We start from the raw sequence: 24,224 nt of genomic DNA, 5'->3' as shown, positions 1-24,224 counted from the left end.
CAAGCCGTTGATTTATCCCCAACTTCTGCACCAGCTTGACAACAGGTTTTAGAACCCAGTACTTATGTACACGGAGTCCTGATTTATGACCACAATTGAGCCCAACATTCCTGCAGTTAAGCGAGACAGTTTATAACTGTTTTGCCTCATTTTATGACCTTTCTTGACATGATTGTTATGTGAATCGCTACAGTTATCAAGTTGATAATATGACTGTTAAGTGAATATGGTTTCTGTTAAGTATGAGCAGAGTTACTGGGTAGAATGTACAAAGTTGAAATTTGCATACGATTGGATATTGGGTTTTGGCGCCGGAATTGTACTCTCTCTCTCTCTCTCTCTCTCTCGCATATATTTGTTAACAGTATCCGTATTCAATAGCGTTCCTGTCAGCAATAAAATCCTTAAAAAGACATCGTTCTCGAGAGTCATTTTAGTTTCTCCATTGTCTTTGCTTATCAGAAAGTTGAGCCCAGGACTCTGCAACCGTAATAAATACAGTTGTTAGGCATCCAGATTGTGATCATATGACTATGGGGATGCTGAAATGGCCGTGAGGGTGAAGAACAGTCATAAGTCATTTTTTTCAGTGCTGTTATAACTTCGGTTACAACTGAAATGAATGGATATAAATTGAGGGTTATCTGCACTTTTGAAAAAAGTCAGGGCTTATTATATCTGAGTTCCAAAATTAATGCACTTGTAAGCAACAAACAAATCAATAAAAAGATTTCTGAACTTTAGCTCCCTTCAGTCGCTTCAGCTAGATTAATGTCCGGTCATCTAGACCAGTGTTTCCCAACCTTGGCAACTTGAATATATCTGAACTTCAACTCCCAGAATTCCCCAGACAGCATTCGCTGGCTGGGGAATTCTGGGAGTTGAAGTCCAAATATCTTCAAGTTGCCAAGGTTGGGAAACACTGGTCTAGACTCTAAGCCGCTGAGACAGCTGGAGGCTGCTCTGAACCTTCATTAGTTTCTCACTGTTTTAGAAATACTTCTCGGTAAATATAGTGCTGCCATGCACAGTTTTGCAAAACTGTGACTATTGCAGTAAATATTTTCCCACTTGGGTGAGACATTGGGGAAGAGTGTCTGCTTTAAACCCAGAAGAGTAACAGAAATATAAACCCTCATGTTTGCGATGCCTTTAAGGTAGCACAAAATAGCAATACTTTATTGATCTTGACTGAACTAAAAAAAGGCTGTGTAGAAAAACTGCAGCTGGTTTGACCTTCAGTAGGAGACCAGAAGGGGCTGTAGGGTAGACTGGGAAGCCAGAAAAAGGCAATCCCCCTCTCCACTGTTGTCATCAAAGATTGAATTTAATTCAAAGAAGCCATTAACTTTTACTTTATGGTCTTATAGAATCCCCCCCCCACCTTTTTCAAAGGCAAGAAGCTGCACCTGAGATCTCTAGCTCCTCCTGCTGGTGATAGGATGGCCCGGAACGCATTTTCTAAAATCATTTTTCTTGATTTGTGTGGACTTTCTCCAAAGCTAGTGGATAAAGCCGGGGGGAAAAAATGGCATTATCTAACTGAAGAGAGGAAGAATCAGAACTTATCCAGAAGTTAAAAATGCAATTACTTTTAAACCAACATCTGCTTCCTCTTAAATTCATAAACTCTTTTCATTTTACTCTTACACAAAGGTCTATAAATATCTACTATTTTAATGGATGTGTTCTACATACTTTTAAAAACAAGTATCAGATTTGGCTGCAGAGAGGTTTTGAGCTCAGGGCTGTAAGCCAAAGGTTACCAGTCAGGAAGGAGAAACAACAGCTGTGCCGCTCACATTGGTGAATAGGAAAAAATCCATTGGACTACCAAGTCATACTAAAGGTTTGTTTTCCTTTGCTGATGGCAAGACAAATGTTGTGATATGAAAAAAAGAGAATCTTCGCTTGCTGGTTAGAACAATTTAATAGTTGATTATGGCAACAAGTACCAATCTACAAGGATTTAGTCTGGAAGAAAACAAAGATAATGTATATGAAACTGTCCTTGGTGAGATTAAATACTTGGAGCTGCCTTTAGGAATCACTTTGGGGTAAGTACTATAAAGGACTATTGATTCCTTTTTAAGTTATATGTTTATTCGTTTATTCTTGTGTTACAAAATGCTGAGTTATTGCACCATTCCGACGAACCTTAGTGGGGGTTACACCTGATTCTAAAGTAGCTAATTTCAAATTGTACCTCAAAATTGCAATATAGCATTTGGCTGCAGTGTTTAATTAATTTAAAAGGCTGTTCTTTCATCTCAGACTTTATTTGGTTTTCTTTTTTAAGTCAGTTTTGCTGATGGTAGATTGTGGTTGGATTAAAGTGTATCCAAGTCCAATTTTGTCCCTTTTTCTTATTTTAAATCACCCCACCCCACTCCTTTTTTTAATTATTAAAACTTGTGTCTGCTACTGATTATAACTCATGGAATAAATTTTAGAATTCTCTCACATTCATAATAGTAAATTTATTATATGTTAAGCTCTAGCAGCTTGAAATAAATAGGAAATATTTGTATTTTCATGATCATTTTATATATTAAATTGCAAGGCATGACTCTCAAGTTTATTTTTAGTACCTGTCAGACTATTTTAAAATAGCAGTATCAGTTTACTGGAGAAATATTTATTCCAAGTCGTGATCCTGATGAATTTTCTTCCTGTAATAATGTATAATATCTTATAATATCAATAAGGGGTAAAATCATTTTAATTATTTTAATTCTGATCAAATCAAGCATGTTGCAGTTTTACCGAACAGTGGCTGTGCTTTTTATTCTTGAAGGAAGAAACTTTTTGAGTTTATACTTCATTTTAATTGTTTTTTTTCCTGTTGTCACTTTTCTCATTTGGACAGAATCAGATTAAATGCAAGCCAAGTTAACATATTGGGTTGCAAAAAATTATTTGCAAGGTTTCTATCCCACAACTGTTACAAAATTGGAAATCATATACATAGATAATAAGTATTTCATGGCTTATAGATCTTTATACCAACCCAATATGAAATAAAACAAAAATGAATAAAGCATCGGATCTGACTATCTCCGGGACTGCCTTCTGCCGCTGAAACTCCCAGCGACTGGTTAGGTCCCACAGAGTTGGCCTTCTCCAGGTCCCGTCGACGAAACAATGTCGTCTGGCAGGACCTAGGGGAAGAGCCTTCTCTGTGGCGGTCCCGACCCTCTGGAATCAACTCCCCCTAGAGATTAGGACTGCCCCCCCTCCTTGCCTTTCGCAAACTCCTCAAAACCCACCTCTGCCGTCAGGCATGGGGAAATTGATTCCCCTTGGCCGTTTCCATTTTATGCATGTGATGTATGATTGCTTTTATGTTAAGGGTTTTAAACTGTTTCCACTTTATGCATATGATGTATGATTGTTTTTATGTTAAGGGTTTTAAACTGTTTTTTATTTTTTATTTTTGAAAAAAGTTTATTAAATATTTACATTAAAATCACACAACTACAATACATATAATACAACACAACGTACACAAAAATTTAAATAGAGAAAAGAGAAAGAGTGAAAAAAGAGAAATAGATGTAAAAGAAATTAAGAAAGAAAGAATAAAGCACTCTGCTTTATCAATTACATTTTTGATATCGTTATTTACATTTGAGCTACTCTAGGAGTAGCAAATTCGATGTGCAGCTTAAGTCTAGTCCTTTTATTACTTTGTTATACCTCGGTTTCATGTATACATTTCCGGTTCTTCATAACATTTTTTAAATATTGGATTTGTACTGTTTTTTTCTTGTTGTGAGCCGCTCTGAGTCCCCTTCTCCGAGTCCTCGGAGACGGGCGGCTACAAATCTAATTAATAATAATAATAATAATAATAATAATAATAATAATAATAATAGTTTGCCTTGTGTCTGGAAAGTTGAAAGGAAGCACATTTTGTTTCATCCATTGGCAAAGTACAAAGCTCTTAGGAAGGACATCATTACAGGAAAGAGACCAGCTTGGCCTTTATATAGAAGGACCAGCTGCAGCTTACCTGCCAGGTACATATGCCAACTCCTCCTGATCCACCCCTATTGTTATGTCCGGGAGTACCAACGACAGGAGATGCCTAGAAAGGCTCCATACAGGAAGTGTTATGAGAACAGGAAAGGGCACCGGGAGAGGGGCGGTAACCTAGCGACCGGGGAAAATAAGGGACAATCATTGGTTTGTTCCTCAGCCAGCTGGTAGTTAAATAGGGAAACCCCGAGGAGGTTTGACAGTTGAATACTGACTGTTGTATTAATGTTATGTTTATGTTGGAATAAAGCAGTTCAAGCAAAGCCGCAATTACGTGTCCGAATCTGTACAAAGCCACTTCATTGGCGACGAGGATTTCCACGCAAGTACACAATCTAAGAAATTAAGTTAAATAAAAGGAATGATGTCTACACAACTTAATTTTCCGCCTTTCAATCCTAAGAGTGAAACATGGGATTCATACGTGGCTAGATTTGACTGTTTCCTTATTGCTAATGGGTTCACAGAAATCTCAGACGACAGGAAACGTGCATATTTTCTAGGGTTCTGTGGAGCCCCCACCCCAATACATGACATTCCATGGCAGCAGTTCTTAAATACCCTCCAGGAACATTATGCCCCAGCACCTTCCCGTTGTGCCAGGAGATATAAATTCTACCATCGTAATCAAATAGAAGGAGAATCAATAAATGATTTTGTAGCGGCTCTACGATGCGCAGCATTATACTGCGAGTTTGACAACCTAGAAGATTATTTACTAGACCGACTATACTGCGAGTTTGACAACCTAGAAGATTATTTACTAGACCGACTTGTTTTTGGTGTAAGAGATGGCCGTTTAAAACGCCGTTTATTGTCAATCAGAGACTTAACGTTTAAGACAGCTTTAGCGGAGGCTAGGGCTTTCGAGCTCTCCTTATGTAGTAATTGGGGGGTGAGAGAAGGTTAGGGGGTTGGGAAGGGAGGGAAGTAGATATAGAAGGAAGGGGGATAGGAAAAAGGGGCAAAGAAGGAGGGGGGGGATAAAGAAGCGAAAACCAGCGTTAGAGCTGGGTCTTTCATGATTTGCGGCCTGTAGTTTGAGCTCGTAGTTGGTGTGTTTTACCCTAAGGTTTTATCGATATGTTTTGAATGTAGTCTTTAGTGCCAATATGTATAAGTGATTTAGGGGTTTATTTTCTTTGTAAAATTGAAGTCCGTGTCGATCGATGTTTACAGTTTGTTGTTTCAATTTGATGTTATGATTTGTGATGTAGGTTGCTAATTTTTCAAGTTGTTTTTGTTGCATATTTTTCTTGATGAATAATTTTTAGATAATTCCTTTTTTTTAACCAGAGGTACCATTTATCCCAAGCTTTGTAGAAATCTGTCTCATCCTTGTTTTGCAGTTCCATTGTTAGTTTGGACATTTCTGCGCATTCCATTATTTTAATCAAGAGTGATAGAGCAGTTGGGGTTTTTTCTTGTTTCCAAAATTGTGCATATAAAATCCGTGCGACTGTAATAATGTGGATTATAATATATCTGTTTTCTTTACTAAAATTTTGTCGTATGATTCCTAGTAAAAATAGTTCGGGTTTCGCATGGATGATCTGAGAAGTAATTTGTTCTAGCATAGTTTTGATTTTTTCCCAATATTTTTGGGTGGTTTCACATGTCCACCAGATGTGGTAATATGTACCTGGTTTTTCCCTGCATTTCCAGCATAATGGTGATAGATTTGGATACATTTTTGCAAGTCAAGCAGGTGGCAAGTGCCATCTGCAGAACATTTTATAATGGTTTTCCTTATATGAGGTTGCCATCGTTAGTTTATAGTTAGCAGTCCAAATTTTTTCCCATTCGTTTAAATAAATTGTGTACCCAAAGTTTTGTGACCACGCTATCATAGTTCCTTTAACTATTTCTTCAACAGTATCGTGTTGAAGGAGGGTATTGTATATATTTGATATTTGCTTTTTTTGTGGACCAAAAATTATTTTATCGAGGGGGTTGTTTTTTTGGAAGCCTGATTTGTTCTTATCTTCATTATATTTTGATTTTATTTGTAGGTAGTGTAACCAATCTACTTTAATACCTTTTTCCATGAGTTTTTGCTTAGGGATTAGATCATTATTTTCGTTTAGTAGTTGGTTGTATGTTATAATTTTATCAGGAGTTAATGCATTCGGGTATATAATGGCTTTTGTTGGGGAAATCCATTTTGGGATGCAGAGGTAATGGTTTTTTTTAATGAAGTGCCAGGTGTTAATTAAGGTTTTTCGGATGTAGTGTGATCTGAAATATGTTGGTATTTTATCTATGTCTGTCATCAGAAACTTGTGCCACCCGGATTGAAGGTCATAGCCTTCAAGTGTTAATATTCTAGAATTTTTAAGTATTATCCATTCTTTCAGTAGGTTTACAATTGAGGCATGGTAGTATAGTTCCATGTTTGGTAATCCAAATCCACCCCTTGACCTGTGGTCTTGTAGGTCTTTAAGTTTTATCCTGGCCTTTTTTTTTGTCCATATAAATTTGCGAATTTTTTTGTGTAAGTTTTTGAAAAAGGTCCTGTTTAGTTTAATGGGTACAGTTTGGAAAAGGTATAGAAATCTAGGAAGTATATTGCTTTTAATTACAGCAATTTTCCCCATTATAGAGAGTGGGAGTTTCGACCATCTGCAAAAATCTTTGTCCATTTCATTGATTAGTTTATCGTAATTGTCTTTCTTGATAGTGCTGCAATTTGCAATAATCCATAGTCCTAAGTATTTAACTTTTTTGGCGGTTTTTATTTTAGTGGATTCTTCTAATTTCAATATCTGCTGTTTTGTCATATTTTTTGTTATCATTTTTGTTTTTTCTCTATTGATTTTTAGTCCAGCAATCTCTCCAAATTTCTTTCGAGCTCTCAATGCAGTCATTAGCAGAGATGGAAAGCACTGTAAATGCCACCACATTACTTCCTGATGTTAATGCAAAACAAATTCCACAAGACTTTGAAAGATTTTTGGGGTTAGAAGAAGAAGAGGTCTGCAAATTAGCTGTTGCAAGAAACAAAGTCCAGCCAGTTGAGTGAGCTAGACGACCACCATCCATGCAGAGGGTGTGGAGGAGATCACTTTAGATCAAATTGCCCCTTTAAAGACTTTATTTGTCGGAGATGCGGAGGACGGGGCCACATAGCCAGAGCCTGTCAATTCCGCCGACAGCAACCTTCAACAGCCTCAAGCCAGAAGCACAATAGCTTTAGCGGAGGACGAGGGAACTACAAGGACTCGAATTACCGACGTCAAGATTGCAACGTCATATACACGCGTCCATCGCAGAGGTCTACGGTTGTCAGTGAAACTTCCTCATCATCCGAAAAGATTACAGTGGTTGTTCGCCTGGGCCACATGCCGTGCAACATGCAGGTTGACACAGGTTCGGCTTGCTCACTGGTGTCGTGGTCTACAGCTAAGCGGTGTTTTCCGAAATTGTCAAAAAACGGGTTGTTACCATGCCGATTGAATCTGCGAGATTATCAAGGCCGTGCTATTCCAGTTATAGGAGAAGGACGCTTTGCTGTTCAGTTCAAAAAATTTAAGGGACAATTACCATTAATAGTGGTGGATGGCCCTTTTTCTAATCTATTGGGGTTGGATTGGTTCCAAGCATTGGGCCTAGAAGTAACGGGAATTAATATGGTAAGGGGGGCTTCGTCGTTCATGACCTTGGCCCAAGAATTCCCAGATGTGTTTGATGGGAAACTAGGCTGTTATAACGGTTCACCTATTTCTTTTAGCTTGGATCCGAAAGTGCCTGCACTACGCTTAAAGCCCCGCCGAGTACCTTTGGCACTCAGACCAAAGGTAGATGAGGAATTAGATAAGTTAATAGCCCAGGGAGTTTTAGAGCCAACAGATCAAGCTGCATGGGAAACTTCTGTCGTAACTGTAGTAAAGGCGGACAGAGGAATTCGTATATGTGGGGATTATAAATGTACCATAAACAAGGCATTAGCCCACCATTCTTACCCCCTTCCAGTAGTACAGCATCTTCTGCACTCACTGGGGAAGTGTAGTTTGTATGCGAAGTTAGACCTATCGCAGGCCTACCAACAGCTTACAGTGGACCGTGAAACTACAGAAGCACAAGCCACAAGCCATAGTCACACATAGAGGGGTGTTTCGTTGCCGAAGGTTACAGTTTGGGGTTTCAATAGCCCCAGGAATTTTCCAGGGATTCATGGAGAGGCTTCTTTATGAATTGGAAGGGGTCGTGCCATACTTCAACGATGTCCTAGTATCCGCCTGCTTGGAGATGGAATTATTAGCAAGAGTTAAATCGGTCTTAACAAAATTTCAAGAGAAGGGTTTGAAGTTAAAATTGAGTAAGTGCGTGTTGGGAGTTACTAAAGTAGAATTCTTAGGGTTTATAGTGGATGGACAAGGTATCCCCGAGAAAACCAGAGCCATCAGGGAAGCCCCTACTCCTCAGTCTAAAGTGGAATTACAAGCTTTTTTAGGATTGCTAAATTTCTACGCTGTATTCATTCCACACAAAGCATCAATAGCGGAACCGTTACATCGGTTATTAGATAGTAAGACACATTGGCACTGGGGACCCAGAGAAGAGGCCGCTTTTGCGGCCGTAAAAGATGTTCTGACTTCCAATACTACAGTAGAACCCCGACTTACGAGACTAATTGGTTCCGGAAGGAGGCTCGTAAGTCGGAACGCTCGTATGACGAAACATTGTTTCCCATAGGAAACAATGTAAAGTCAATTAATCCGTGCAACAAAAAAAAAAAACCCGCTGCCACCGAACGCGGAAGTTAGCGTTCAGAGACAGCTGCAAAGCAGCGCGCGTGTTTTAAAACGTGGCAGCCGGCCTGGGGGGCTCGGGGGGAAGCCCCCGAGCCCCCCAGGCCGGCTTTGACGTTTTAAAACACCCGCGCTGCTTCGCAGCTGTCTGCTGAATCCGGAACGCTAACTTCCGCGTTCGGATTCAGCAGAGAGCTGCGAAGCGGCGCGCGTGTTTTAAAATGTCAAAGCCGGCCTGGGGGGCTCGGGGGGGTGCTGGCAAGCCCCCCAGGCCGGCTTTGACATTTTAAAACACGCGCGCTGCTTCGCAGCTCTCTGCTGAATCCGGAACGCTAACTTCCGTGTTCGGATTCAGCAGAGAGCTGCGAAGCGGCGCGCGTGTTTTAAAAGGTTGCAGCCGGCCTGGGGGGCTCGGGGGGGTGCTGGCAAGCCCCCCAGGCCGGCTTTGACGTTTTAAAACACGCGCGCTGCTTCGCAGCTCTCTGCTGAATCCGGAACGCTAACTTCCGCGTTCGGATTCAGCAGAGAGCTGCGAAGCGGCGCGCGTGTTTTAAAACGTCAAAGTCGGCCTGGGGGGCTCGGGGGGGTGCTGGCAAGCCCCCCAGGCCGGCTTTGACGTTTTAAAACACGCGCGCTGCTTCGCAGCTGTCTGCTGAATCCGAACGCGGAAGTTAGCATTCCGGATTCAGCAGAGAGCTGCGAAGCAGCGCGCGTGTTTTAAAACGTCAAAGCCGGCCTGGGGGGCTTGCCAGCACCCCCCCGAGCCCCCCAGGCCGGCTGCAACCTTTTAAAACACGCGGGATACGAGCGCCAAGGAGCTGTCTCCTGAAGCCGAAAGCGGAAGTTAGTGTTCGGCTTCAGGAGACAGCTCCTTGGCGCTCGTATCCCGAATGTGAGCTCGGGAGGTGAACAAAAATGTCGCTCCCCTCCCAGCTCTTATCTCGAGTAGCTCGTAAGTAGAGCTGCTCGTATGTCGAGGTTCCACTGTATATTGATTCAATATTCCCCAACATTACCATTGGTTTTGACTTGTGATGCCTCCCAGTTTGGAGTAGGAGCTGTGTTAAGTCATAGACTCCCTAATGGGTCGGAGGCCCCATTAGCGTATTTTTCTAGAACTCTTGCTAAGGCTGAGCGAAACTTTGGGCAAATAGACAAAGAAGCATTGGCCTTCGTGGCAGGAGTGCGAAGATTTCACGATTATTTGTACGGAAGAAAATTTGAACTTGTAACTGATCATCAACCCCTACTAGGAATTTTAGCAGGAAATCGCCAAAGTCCTATAGTTCTTTCACCCCGCATGGCGAGATGGATTATATTCTTAGCAAACTATACTTACCGGTTGGTGTACCGGCCGGGAAAGCACATTGCCCATGCCGATGCGCTAAATAGATGTCCGCTTCCAGATATCTTGGATGACCCGGCGCCAGTGTCCTCTGTGTTAGCCATTGAGGAGAGTCCATTAGTTTTAGTCGCATCGGAGGTAGCGAAACAGACAAGCCGTAACCCAATGTTGGCTATAGTAAGACAGTGGGTGCTCCAGGGGTGGCCTAAAAAGGAGCAAGCACCTGAATATTCCTGTTATGGGAGGTACCGTTCGGAATTATCAGTGGAAAAGGGCTCTTTATTAAGGGGGTCCAGAGTAATTATTTCGCCCTCTCTTAGGCGCCAAGTTCTAAGTCTTCTCCACAAGGGGCACCCCGGAATTGTAAGGATGAAAGGCCTAGCCCGAGACTACGTGTGGTGGCCGGGAATAGATCACGAGATAGAAGAGTGTGTAGAGGCATGTCTAAGGTGTCAAGAAAACAGGCCCTCACCTCCTAGAGCACCACCACTAGTATGGGAACCCCCTGCAGGCCCATGGGCTCGCCTCCATATTGATCTAGCTGGGCCTTTCCTGGGTCAAAATTTTTTAATAGTTGTGGACGCCCATTCAAAATGGTTGGAAGTGGTGCATTTACATTCTACCCAATCATTTGCAGTTATCAATGCGTTGAATGCATTGTTTGCAACCCACGGGTACCCAGATATTGTGGTGTCGGATAACGGACCACAGTTTACATCGGTCCTATTTGAAAATTACTTAGCAGCTGCGGGAATCCGTCATGCCCTTATGTCACCATGGCACCCGGCTAGTAATGGACAGGTGGAGTGAATGGTATGGTCAGCGAAAGATTCACTTAAGAAACTCCCACAAGGTCTTGGTCAAAGAAATTATCAGAGATGTTATTGGCCCAGCATTCTACTCCATGTGTGGCCACTCAAAAAATCCCAGCGGAGCTGCTTATGGGTCGAAAATTAAGAATAATTTTGGACAGGTTACACCCATGGTATGAAAACAATTCTCCGTGGCCGGAGGCTCCTCCTAGAAACTTGGAAGTAGGATCTCAGGTTTTTGCCCGAGCTTATGGGGAAGGTCCAACCTGGGTTCCGGCCACACCATAGTGAAAATGTCGGGTCCTCGTTCTTATGAAGTCGAATTAGAGGATGGCAGGGTATGGCGTAGACATTTAGATCAGGTCCGTCTCTGCAAAGCAGAGAAACTCATGGAAGATAATAGTTCCATTCCGCGAGAGGATAATGAAGTACGTTTGGAAATGGCAGATCCAGGGGTCTTGGACAGTAACGTAGATACTCACCTTCCGTCCCAGTTTACCGTTCCTTTAAGTGCAGAGCCAGAAATCCACGAACCTCCGCGAGGTCAGGTAGCAGGGGAAGACGGACTACGTCATTCGGGTAGAATAGTTCGGAAGCCAACCTACTTAAAGGATTATGTATGTTCCAGAGTAAGGGGGGAGGAGTGTTATGTCTGGGGGTACCAACGACAGGAGATGCCTAGAAAGGCTCCATACAGGAAGTGTTATGAGAACAGGAAAGGGCACCGGGAGAGGGGCGGTAACCTAGTGACCGGGGAAAATAAGGGACAATCATTGGTTCGTTCCTCAGCCAGCTGGTAGTTAAATAGGGAAACCCCGAGGAGGCTTGACAGTTGAATACTGACTGTTGTATTAACGTTATGTTTATGTTGGAATAAAGCAGTTCAAGCAAAGCCGCAATTATGTGTCCGAATCTGTACAAAGCCACTTCACCTATCCCTTTCCATTGGCCAAAGGAACAAGTGGTCATTCTGACAAGAACTCCTTGATAGGAAGACTGGCTCAAATGGAACTGTAGAGAAATGCCACCATCGTTCATCACCACTTCTTTCTCTCCTCTCATACCTTATATTTGTGGTTGTAACTCTCACAGCACAGTCCTGCCCCCCCCCCCCCAGTCTCTTTTTAGTTAATACCAGACAGCCCTGTGACCTACTGGGTCATTTGAGAGAAAATTAATGTAGTCTAATGTAATCAGAATAAACTTTTTTTATTTTTATTTTTTAAAATATTTGTTTGTCAAAAGATGTACAAGATGGCAGGTATTGGTATGAACATAAACAGAAGCATAGTTAAGTAAAGATAAATTGGAACAATAGGACAGTAAGACAGGGATGGTAGACCCAATGGTGCACTTATGTACACCCCTTACAAACCTCTTAGGAATGGGGTGAGGTCAACTGTAGATAGCCTATGTATGTATGTATGTATGTATGTATGTATGTATGTATGTATGTATGAGTGATGGGCTACCAATATTTTTACTACCACACTGTGGGCGTGGCTTATGCATTTTCTTTCAACATCTTTCAGTGCAGTCGCATAAGTGTAATAAATTATTATTATTATTATTATTATTATTATTATTATTATTATTATTATTATTATTATTATTATTATTATTATTAAATTGGGTGTTCTGGGGTGGAGCTCCATTTTCCATACCCCACTGTGTTCCCCCACGTCCGGACAGTAGCCCACCCCTGTTATGTATTTATCCTATGTATATGCCATCCAACTCCTGAAAGATTCTGGGCGGCTTCCAGTGAAGAAAAACAATATATAAAAGAAATTTAAAATACTTAATTAAAACCCTAATAGAAACATAAAGTTAAACTAAGGTCATAAGATCAAAGGTCAAACTTTTTAGGGTTGGGGAATTTTGACTTTTTTTCAGAAGCCACTCTCACACCAGAAGGCAACAGAATGGGATATTTTTATACCAGAGCCTCCTCAACCATGACAACTTTAAGATGTGTGAGACTTTAACTGACTGGGGAATTCTGGGAATTGAAGTCTAAACATCCTAAAAGCTGTCAAGGTTTGGGAAACAGCGTCTTATACACAATACTCCCCTTTTCACTCCAAGAGGGGAGGGGAATGCATACCTCATTCTGCATATTTTTAAGGCATGCAAGGTGCATTTACAACCCAGGCTGACCCCTCTCCAGCCTTTTCCCCAAGTGTTCCGGACTACAAAGGAACCTGGGAGTTGTAGTTTGACACCTCTGGAGGTCGCGGGAACCCGCCCTCCTCGCCGATTGGCTCCCCTTCGCCTCCGCAACGGGTTGGCCCCGCACCCTTTTCCCGCCCCCTCGGCTTGCCTCTCTGTCTCCCTCCCCTGTCTCTCCTCCCATGCAAGATGGCGGAGAGCTTGCCGGAGCATGAGCGGATCCTGCAAGAGATTGAGAGCACCGAGACGGCCTGCGTGGGACCCACCTTGAGGTGAGCGGCCGGCGGAGGAGAAAGGTGGGCGGGCGGTGGCGGGGAAAGTCCGAAAGCAGGTGCCGCGTCCGCCGCGGAGGCCGGAAAAATACCTTCGGTCTCTCCTATTTTGCAACGCCGGAACGATGACAGTTCGCACCCGGGGAGCCCGACGCCTTTGCCGGGCAAAATTAAAGGGGCGAGGCAGGGATTGCAGCTCCCCCTCCTCGTCCGGGAGTCTCCCGCCTTTCCATGATGCTCGAGATGGAGAGGTTGCCTTTCATTGGATTCCCCTGGCTTGGTCGGACTCCTTTCCCCGGCGTAGGTGGGAACCAACTTCACCTTCCTTCCTCGTTAAGAAAGGCGTCTTGTTGGTTCACCTAGCGGCTCACCTGGCGGAGCAGCCCTACCACCAGGCTTCAGCAGCCTCTCAGAAGACCAAGCTGGGATGCCCATTTGTGTGTGTGTGTGTGTGTGTGCACCCGTTTCCTCTCTGTTCTGACAACCTGTCAAATGGACGGGTGAAAGACTTGGCAGTGTCTTCCTTTCGCCACTGAAGTTTGTTTTTTATTTTATTTTATTATTTTATATTTTATTTTATTTTATTATTTATTTTATTTTATTTTATTTACTTTTTATTTTATTTACTTTTTTATTTTATTATTTTATTTTATTTTAATTGTGAAACGTGCCCTTCCTATTAATGACTACTTCGCCTTCAACTACCACAACACAAGAGCAGGTAACAGATGCAAACTACATTTAAACCGCTCCAAACCTGACTGCAGAAAATACCACTTCAGCAATAAAGGGATTCATACCTGGAATTCACTCCCTGACTCTGTTGTTTTTTCCCCAAACACCAAAAACTTTAACCTCAGACTGTCTACAGTCGACCTCTCCCCTTTTCTAAGAGGTCTGTAAGGGCGTGCATAAGTGCACCATTGTGCCTGCCGTCCCTGTCCTATTGTCCTTTTTATCATTACTTTCTATGTTATGTTTATATAAACTACTATCCTATACTTGATTGATTAAATAAATAAATAAATACATACATACATACATACATACATACATACATACATACATACATAAATGTATAGGATAGTAGTAGTTTGTATAAACATAACATAGTAAAAAGTAAAGATTAAAAGAGGACAATAGGACAGTTGGACAGGGATGGTAGGCACCATGGTCCGCTTATGCACACCCCTTACAGACCTCTTAGAAACGAGGAGAGGTCGACTGTACACAGTCTAAGGTTAAAGGTTTTGGGGTTTGGGGAAGAAATCACAGAGTGAGGTAGTTCATTCCAGTTCTCCTCCGGTCAGGAACAGCTTGTTTCAGTCTCCCACACCTGCTCTCCCTTGTTGGGAGTGTGTAAGTAAGTGTGCCATGGAGACACTCATTTTTTCCTTCCCTGTTGTTTCTTTATTGACATTTCTGAGGCTTACTCATCACAAGCTGTTTGCTTTAGGTGAAATAATTGTGCAATGCAATATCTGGGGGGTGGGTGTGGGTGGGAAGGCATGTGGTTGAAGTTGTCTTTGTAAACCTTGATGTACTCTTTAAGTGTTTGGGGAGTTTCCTTTCGTAGTCATGAGTTCTAAATTGCTTCCTCTGAAGTGTGGTGTTTGACAGTTTTATTTGGAAATTAACAGTACGTATTTTGCTTCTGGTGATAGGCTCAGTAGTAGTATCCTACTACATAAAAGAAGTGGAGCAGCTCTGTTGTTCTAACTAATTACACCATTCCTGTGTAATAATATGGATTTGCTTTCTACAACAAAGATATGGGTGGGTCTTTATTGTCTGGAAATGGGAAGACTTCAGAACTGTGATTCTCTTTCCGTTCCATCTGCATTGGTCTTGTTCCATGGAATAAATTTTAGGGTGACGCAATTATGTCTTTTCTTGATGGATGTTTACTGATATAGTATTGCTGTCGTATGATTATATCTGATATCTAGAATATATGCTGACTATAGTATTTTACTGTTGTGAAATCTTTGTCTTTCATGCTTTCTGTTGCTTTGGCTCCTACGACGTGCTAAGACAAAAACAACAGATTATGGCTTGGAATATTGCCTAAATTGAGGAATTGTAATTTGTAAACCATTTTTATAGCTTAGCACTGAGATGTAAAAACAGGTTGTATTTATTGATCCAATACTAAGGTTTTCAAAGGTTTATTTGCTGAAGGTACACAATAAATTGTAAAGAAAGTAAAGAAACTAAAGAAACTCCTTAAAGCACATTAATAATATAGAAATTTGACATATGTATATGGTTGGATATTGGTATTATGTTTTGTTATTTACATATGTTTTATCTTAGGGTGAATTTTTTATACCCGATAAATTGTAAACCTTATCCATTGAAATTATGTAATGACATAATTATGTATACCAAAATATAATTACTTAAAGTCATAAGATAAATTGATTCTAATATCTTGGGTGTTTTTATGAGACAATTCTAATTACAAGTAGTCCTTGACTAGTAACAGTTCATTTAGTGACCATTTAAAGTTACGACAACTCTGAGAAAAGTGACTCAACCATTTTTCACATTTAGGACCACTGGTCATGTGATCAAAATCCAGATGCTTGGCAACTGACTTACATTATGATGGTTGCAGTGTCCAAAGATCATCAGATCATCCTTTGCAACCTTCTGACAATCAAAGTCAATGAAGAAGCCATATTCACTTAACAGCTATGTTACTAACTTGAAAACTGCTGTGATTCATTTAACAAGTGTGGTGAGAAAAGTAGTAAAATGGGACAAAATTCATTTAACAAATATCTCAAAATTTGGGTGGCATTGTGGTGTCAAGTCGAGTTCTTTTCTATAATTCTGCTCTGGATAAAGTGTCCTACAATAATTTTAAAAGTTCATGTTTCTCCTAATTCGTCAGTTTAGAAAGAATACTATATAAATATTGTATGAAAGAGCTTGTGCAAAGCTATATAAAGTTCATATGATTACAGAAATTTATTTCAGTAGATTTTAAGTTATGCAAAACATAAAAGTGGTAGTAGCCATTATGTGTGCAAAATAAAAATGGTCAACTCACTAATGTTTATACATTGTATACACAAAATATTCCTATGGGGAAGTCAGATTTACTTAACCATGTTGCCAAGTTAACAACCACAGTGATACATTTAACATCAGTGGCAAGAAAGTTTGTAAAAACAGGGCAAAACCCATTTAACAACTGTCTTACTTAAACAGAAATGTAGGGCTTAATTGTGGTCATAAACTGAGGACTAGTTGTATTTATATTAATGGTAAAAGTCTGAAATGAGTTAAAGTCATAAAAGTATATTTGGTGTCCTTAGCAACCCGCCGATGACGTCAAGGCTCCGCCCCCGGAATCTCTTCATGAAAGGATTGCCCTTTGCTTGCAGCGCTGCTGCGGCGTCCTTTTTCGTAAAAATAACAATGTTCCATCACCTTAAGCTGAATAGAAACAAGGTTGTATTTTGGCCTGATTGTCCTTCCTATCCTCTACTGAGTCGTCTTCATATTTGTCTTCAGAGCTCCCAAACTGCTCAAGTTTTCTTCTGTTTTAATACTGGTGCCTGTGTTTGAGCCTTACAAATCTAATAAATTATTATTATTATATTACCCCTCCACACCACGCCGTATCAGTCTATTCTTATTTTTTCCTACCAGCTCGATTCATTTTCATAGCACTATTTTGTATTCTTGCTGCTTGGCCTCCAGCTTCTGGGTCTTGATGAACATGGGTCAATAACTCCTGAGTCAATTCCCTTCTTCCCTTTGTGCCTATAGTCTTTAAACCCTTTTAAAACAACTTTTATTTTATTCCTGTGTTTGTGTAAAATCTGGTTCTTCTTCCCTACTCTTATTTAGCTGACAATTCCAGGTTAACTCTTGTTTAAATTATTTTGAATGTAAGTACCGTGGCCTTATCCCAATCCAATTCTTTACTAGGTTGTGCACTAATATTATTACATTTGTTTGTAATTATTGTGTTGTTGTTTTGTTCTGTGGTACCATACCTTAGTAAAGACACTAATGATAAGGATGATGCTTAATTCCTATATTGGGTACAGCCAGTTTACACATGTGCTAATTTGGAATTTTGACCTTGTCAGGCCTGTTGTTCCTGGTCTCTTGTGGTTACCAAATGATGCCTGAATATATAATTGCTCTTAAATTTCTATCCCAAACTCTGTGAAATCCATGTTTAAAACCAAGAACATGATTAAACATGAAGTCAGCCGGAATTAATTTTAACTCAAAGAAGACTGTAGTTTTGAAGAGTGTATGCCTGATGTATAGGGATTAATTTAATCTTACAATAATTCAAGACACTTTTCATAGGTATAGTATATATTTCAAATTGGAGTTGGATTCAGTCCAGGTTATTCCAGAAGGAGGAACTAAGACAATGATTGGTTAAATTACATGTATATGTCATTCTGTATGTAGATGTTGGCATGGGTATGATTATAAACACATCTTGTGATATTCCTGTATGCAAATTATTTGGGAGATGTCTTAACATTTTGAATTTTTTTTCTTTCACCATGTAGAATGACATCGACATGTGAGACCTGTTGGTGAAGTTTGAGTGTTCAGTGAGTTTCCAAAGTGTCCTTGGTCATATATCATAATAGTTTGTTGGTCATCTTTGTTGAATAAGCCACAGTTGACCCTGTTCAGACATCACACTAAGCTATAAACCACAGTCTACCAACCAGAGTAATTGAATGCTAAGTCAAAATTAAACAAATCCCATTTTGGATAGTGTTGGTACTGTAGCAATGTAAACTGTAAACTACATCAATATTTTTGCTTTTACAATGTGTGAGGAATAATGCTACGTTGATTTGTACCTGCGATTTGTTTTCAAGTCTAGCAATTTGTAACAGCCTTGGAGGATGTTGTTAATGTGTTATTTCCCTGTGATTTTTGCAAAATGAAATGAAACACTCTTTTTCAATGGGTAGGAAAACTTTAACTATAGATGTGCCGTAATTAGCAAACAGATGCAGTTAGCAATAGAATTAGGAAAGAACTATTTTATTTAGCAAACCATACAATATCCAAAGGATGTTTTTTTTTACTGTTTACTCTCTAAAATTAGCATTAATCTTTCCTAATCTGTTAACTTTCATTATTCGTAGCCAGCATTTAGAGCATCAAGCTGGAAAAGAGTCTGCGGAGAGGGGCGGCATACAAATCTAAATAATAAATAAATAAATAAATAAATAATAAAAAAATAATAAAAAACTACTGATTGTATGTGAATAAATTCTGTTGGGAACAATCAGAATTGCTGTATGCACACACTGGAGTATGCTAACTATAAGGGACCTGAAATAAGAAAGATACAAGATCCAATTTACATATTTATATTTTCCATCCTACATATACCCACCTCACCAAAGACAAATTTATAAAGGAATCCTAGCATATACTTTGAGTGGTGGACTTGTTTAAGCTCTCTTTTTCAAAGAACGATTGCTTAAAGGTTAAATTTTAAACTATTATTGTTATAGAAATTTCAGCTATTTTTGTCCTAACTTTTTTATTATGAGAATAGAATGGAGTTTCACTGTCTGTAACTTCAATTAAATTAGTCTTTTACAGTTTCAAAGATCTATGCTTGGGGTAAAGGCAATCTCTGTTTTTAGAGCTGTCAGTTCCAACTGTGTTCTAGGTAAGTGGAGAATTAGCTATTCAGCTGCATTCTACTTATTTAAAAATAGCCCTTCATTCTCCTTATTTACATTTTTGCATAGGTTTAGTTTGTTTTAGCACTAAGTACATAGTTCTCCCATGTTTGTAAGATGCTATACTTTTGTAGTTGTAAGCTTTTTCCCCCATGTAATTTTCCTGCTAATCAAGTAGTAGTGGGTTCTAAAACCCTTTACTACTGTTTCATGTGCGCGCAACACTTCTGCACACGTGCAACACTTCTGCGCATAAACAACACTTCTGAGCATGTGCAACACTTCTGGGTGGAGTGTCCCGGATGGATGGGTGGAGTGTGCTGGCACTACTGGTTCTTAGAACCGGGCCAAACAAGGAGCAACCCACTGCTGTAACCAACTCTTACTTTTATACATCCACCTGCTCTGGGAAGTTTTCCCCTCTCGGTAAGTGCTAGAGCAAAGTTTCTCAACACTGGCAGCTTTTAAGAAGTTTGGACCTCAACCCAGAATTCCCCAGCCAGCTGAAAGTTGCTCGAGTTGAGAAGCAATGTACTAGCAGCATGCCAAAAAACATGTCCCCTCCTTCTCTTTGGAAACATGAATTTGAACCAATGTTCAGCTATTCTTCTGTTCATTGAGTAAATACTATTATGGCAGTACTGCCCAATGCAGCACTATTTTTACATCTTTAAGAATGTCAATCTTCCAGATTTTCTTCAGCATGCTTAGATCAGCAGTCTGTTAAAAGCTGCTTTTATATGTTAAGCTGGTTTTTAAAAAGTCTATAATGTTCAGTAAGAAAATGATTTTCACACCTCAGTGATAAATTTCCTTGAAATAACTGGTGTGCATATAACTGCACACCAGTTATTTAAAGAGTTACTTCACTTCACCAGCAAAATTTAAAATAATTAGGTAGAAAATTTATTTATTTATTTGTTTGTTTGTTTATTTATTTATTTGTGTATGTATGTATGTATGTATGTATGTATGTATGTATGTATGTATGTATGTATGTTAGCAATAGCACTTTTTAACAGGGACAGCCTATTGCCCCCACAATCTGGGTCCTCATTTTACCCACCTCGGAAGGATGGAAGGCTGAGTCAACCTTGAGCTAGTGATGAGATTTGAACTGCTGACCTGCAGATCTAGCAGTCAGCTTTAGTGGCCTGCAGTATTGCACTCCACCCACTGCACCACCTCGGCTGGAAAATGTAAATGTCAGATTAGTGTAATTTTTTTAATGTCACTATTCAAAAACTTACAGTATTTGAAAGCTAGCTCAAGAATGGGTACAGAAAATTTCACTTATTTAAAACATTTATATCTATGCAGTTGTATCCAGGGGTGAAATTCCAAATTTGTCCCTGTCAGTTTGGGTGTGGTAGGGGAAGGATATTGCAAAATCCCTAGTCCCTCTCCACTCTGGGGCCAGTCAGAGGTGGTATTTGCCCATTCTCCAAGCTATTCAAAATTTCGCTACCAGTTCTCCAGAACCTGTCATAACCTGCTCAATTTCACCCCCAAACTGCCTTCCCCATAGTATGTTAGCAAAATTTGATATCAGAATATCCATATCAGGAATGTGGTTTTTGGTGAAAAAAGAAGCCTAATCTAAATACAGTGGTACCTCTTCTTGCGAACGCCTTTTCATACGAACTTTTTGAGATACAAACCCAGTGTTTAAGATTTATTTGCCTCTTCTTAAGAACCATTTTCACCTTACTGCGCGTGCGCACCCTTACTGCCGCAGGGATTCCCCTTCCTTGTGACTGCCACGCTGCAGGGATTCCCCACTTCTGGACTGCCAACGCCGCCTGGGATTTCCCATTTGCTTGTGGCAGCAGCCTGGAGGCAGGGAATCCCAACTGTAGCAAGGACCAGTGCTTCAGCCTCAGACAAGGCTCTCTGGCTCTCACTTCGTGCCTGGCACCCACTTCCTCCGGAGAAGTCCCTTCAAGGTGCCCAAAGCAGCAGGCTTTAATTCCTCCTACCTTCCATCCCCACGGACCCTTCCCAACGCCTCCCTGCCAACCGCCGAGGAAGAGGAAGAGAGCAGAAGGACCCGCGTGAGGAAGTAGAAGAACGCCCGTGGGGCTGGGTGGGGAGAGCCGGGCAGAGAAGGAGGGCACAAGGCAGGGTTTGTCCCCAGCCTTGCTCCCGAAGGCCAGGCTGCGAAGTGAGCATCGGGGTCGCCACAGTTTTTTGGGGAGTGCTCCGTCATGAAGGTCTCCAAGTTTTGGTTACTGAAGGCTTCGGCGCACAACAACTGAACGGGAGCTCCCTTCTGGGGAGAGGGACTTGGACTCTGTTGGAGTTTTTGCTGGTCCATGGTGAGAAACCGGGGCTATGGTAGGAAATGTGCCGTCGTGCTCTGGCTTCCCAAGACAGCAGTCCGAAATCCCTTCTGCCTTAGTGGTTTTTTTGCCTGTCACCGCAAGATTCTCCCGGTGGCAAGCAAGGCTTGATGTCCTGACTCCCGAAGAGCTCGTTCACCCATCTTCTCAGTCCTGAAATCGCCGTGCAAGGAAAGGAGGTCCATGTACTATTAAATAGTAATGTATAACTGTGTATTTTGTTAAGTATTATATGTACAGGAGTGGGCTACCATTCCCGGCCCTACCAGAATGGGCAGGGAGCGCGCTCCTGTTTCTCCTCCCTTGCATGCGCGTGCAAGTGTGATTTGTAAGAGGTGAGCGAGGGGCGAACGGTGGGGGAAGGCAGCGCTCGCGGCGGGGCAGGTCAGGTGTAGGTCCAGGAAAGTGCCGGTGGTGCATGCCCGGCATTGCCACTGGAGCTAGGCTATGCACTACATGGCCACCCCAAGAACCGCATTCTGCACCGTTTAGGCTTGGGCCCACCACTGTATGGATATATTATGGAGAAAAACTTTATTAAAATAACAACAACAAATAGATGCCATACCAAGTTTTAGGTGTAACCATTTACTTTAAAATGGGAATTGCATAGTTTTAGTGATCAAGTATAGCAAGTTTAAACAAGATTAATGCACTGCCCACAGAGCATCTGGGAGTGATCTGCCTAAATATGTGCACTATATCCAAAGAGATCATTTTACTGTCTTTTTCATCCGTTGCACTAAATCTTGATGGGAGTGTTTGTTAATTAATTTATATAGCTGTCAATGTTAGCATTACAATTGGATGACAAAACATTAATATAACACAGACCTCTTCTTGCTACATCTGCCCAAATCTGTCACAAACTGTTTGCTCAACAAATAGTTACAGGAAATAATAATAATAATAATAATAATAATAATAATAATAATAATTATTATTATTATTATTATTATTATTATTATTATTATTATTATTAATTAGATTTGTATGCCGCCTTTTTCAATCTGATTCCCTCTAGGAGTGCTGGGTTAGCTGAAATGCCCAAAATTTAATCCATCATTGCTGGATAGCATCAGTTTAAGGAATTTTAGATAGACTTGAGTTGGAAATGCAGATTATAAACAAATCTATATAATCCCTTTGCTCCATCACAAGAACACCTGTAATGTGTTTTGTGAACAGATATCAAGATACTCCCACAGGTGAGGCAGCTCAAAGGAGATTTAAGCTGGTGTACTCCAAAAAGTGGTGATTTTTCTAATATCTTGTGTTAACATGCTACATGCAATGCAGTACATGATGCATCCTGGAACAGTAGTTTTAAATTGTATATTCCAGGCTGGTAATCCTGTGCCTCTAGTTCAGTGGTGGTGAAACTTTTTTTCCTTGAATGCAGAAAGCGTGTGTACGCAAACGATAGCGATGTGTGTGTGCCCACACCCATAATTCAATGCCTATATCAATGTACCCTCTAATTTTTTTCCGGTGTGGGCGGAAAAGTATAGTGTCTGAGCGACAGTCCCTTTGGGACTGGGCGGCATAGAAGAATAAATAAATAAATAAATAAATAAATAAATAAATAAATAAATAAATAAGAAAAAAATCCCTTCTTTTTTATTAAAAGAAATTAATAATTTAAAAAAACCAAAATCCATTACTATTAAAACTAAATCAACCAGCAAAACCAAAAACATAACTATTAATAAAAACAGATGAGGGCTGGTTTATTTCCCTGTTATTATTTAAGTGCTTTTACCATATGCTTTAAATCAAGAGTCACTTCTCTCTCTGTTTTTCTCTCTTTCCTGTCATTCTCTGCCTCAATCATTTTCTCATTTCTCTTTTCTCCCCTTTTTTCTATCATTTCGCTCTATCTCTTCCTTCCACTCTTCTCTCTCTCTCTTCCTTCCTCCCAACTCTCTCTTGCTTTCTCTCTCTCTCTTTCCCTCCCCCCCCTCTTTCTCTCTCTTTTTCTCACTTTCCCTCTCGTTTTCTTTCTCTCTCTCTCACTCACTCTTTCTCTCTTGTTTTCTTTCTCACACTCTTTCTCTCTCTTGTTCTCTCTCTCTTGCTATCTCTTTCTCTCCCCCTTTCTCTCTCTCTCTTTCTCACTTTCTATCTTGCTGTCTGTTGCTCTCACTGTCTCTCGTTCTCTCTCCGTTCTTCTCAGCGGAGGCCGGCGAAGGTGATATTCAATGTTGGGGGGGCGCGGGCGTTTGCGCGCACTCCAAATCCCCCTGCTAGCCCCCCGGAACATTCAAAATAAGAAAAGCCTTCGCCGGCGAAGGCTTTTCTTATTTTGAATATTCCGAGTGGGCTAGCAGGGGGATAGGGAGCGCGCGCAACCGCTCGCGCGCCCCCGACATTGAATATCACCTTCGCCGGCCTCCACTGAGAGAATGCCTGCTCCGCCTGTCCTGCAATCCCCTTGCCGAGAGCCCGGGCCGAAAGTGCTCTCAGCAAAGGTGAGATGGGCAGGGTGTGTGTTCCGGGTGCGGGAGGAGCTGCGCCGAAGGGCAGGAGGCGGCGGAGGAGCAGAGGGGGCGGGCGGGGGGCAGCGCCGAAAGGCCGAGGGGCCGGAGGAACTGCGGGGAGGCAGGGGCGGCTGCGGCTCCCTTCCCTTCTACTACCGGCGCCTCCCCGCCCCCCCCCCCCCGTGGCTGGCATGGGGATGGGGAGCGCGCGGCCATGAAAAAGGCTGCGCGGGGGTGTATTTTGGGGCGCGCGTGTGCGCGCGTGCGCAGCTTTCAGGGAACGGTGGCCTCTATGTGCCTGCCCCCACATATTCTC

General features: G+C 41.3%; 1 protein-coding gene across 4 annotated transcripts in view; it reads left to right on the top strand.

The window, feature by feature from the left end:
• Nucleotides 1–1,926: 1,926 nt before the first annotated feature.
• Nucleotides 1,927–24,224, top strand: part of EXOC6 (exocyst complex component 6) — a 140,217-nt gene continuing 117,919 nt past the window's right edge. For 2 of the 4 annotated variants that reach the window (XM_070752393.1, XM_070752392.1), the window contains exon 1: nucleotides 1,927–2,057. In XM_070752393.1, the coding sequence (XP_070608494.1) occupies nucleotides 1,942–2,057 (116 nt within the window). In that variant the 5' untranslated portion in view covers nucleotides 1,927–1,941. Of the gene's footprint in view, nucleotides 2,058–13,258; nucleotides 13,394–24,224 lie in introns of those variants that run through there. The other 2 variants (XM_070752394.1, XM_070752395.1) reach the window with 2 other exon arrangements.

The sequence above is a fragment of the Erythrolamprus reginae genome, chromosome 5 (genome assembly GCF_031021105.1).
Source record: "Erythrolamprus reginae isolate rEryReg1 chromosome 5, rEryReg1.hap1, whole genome shotgun sequence".
Classification (NCBI taxonomy): domain Eukaryota; kingdom Metazoa; phylum Chordata; class Lepidosauria; order Squamata; family Dipsadidae; genus Erythrolamprus; species Erythrolamprus reginae.
This window is presented reverse-complemented; position numbering and strand designations above follow the sequence as displayed.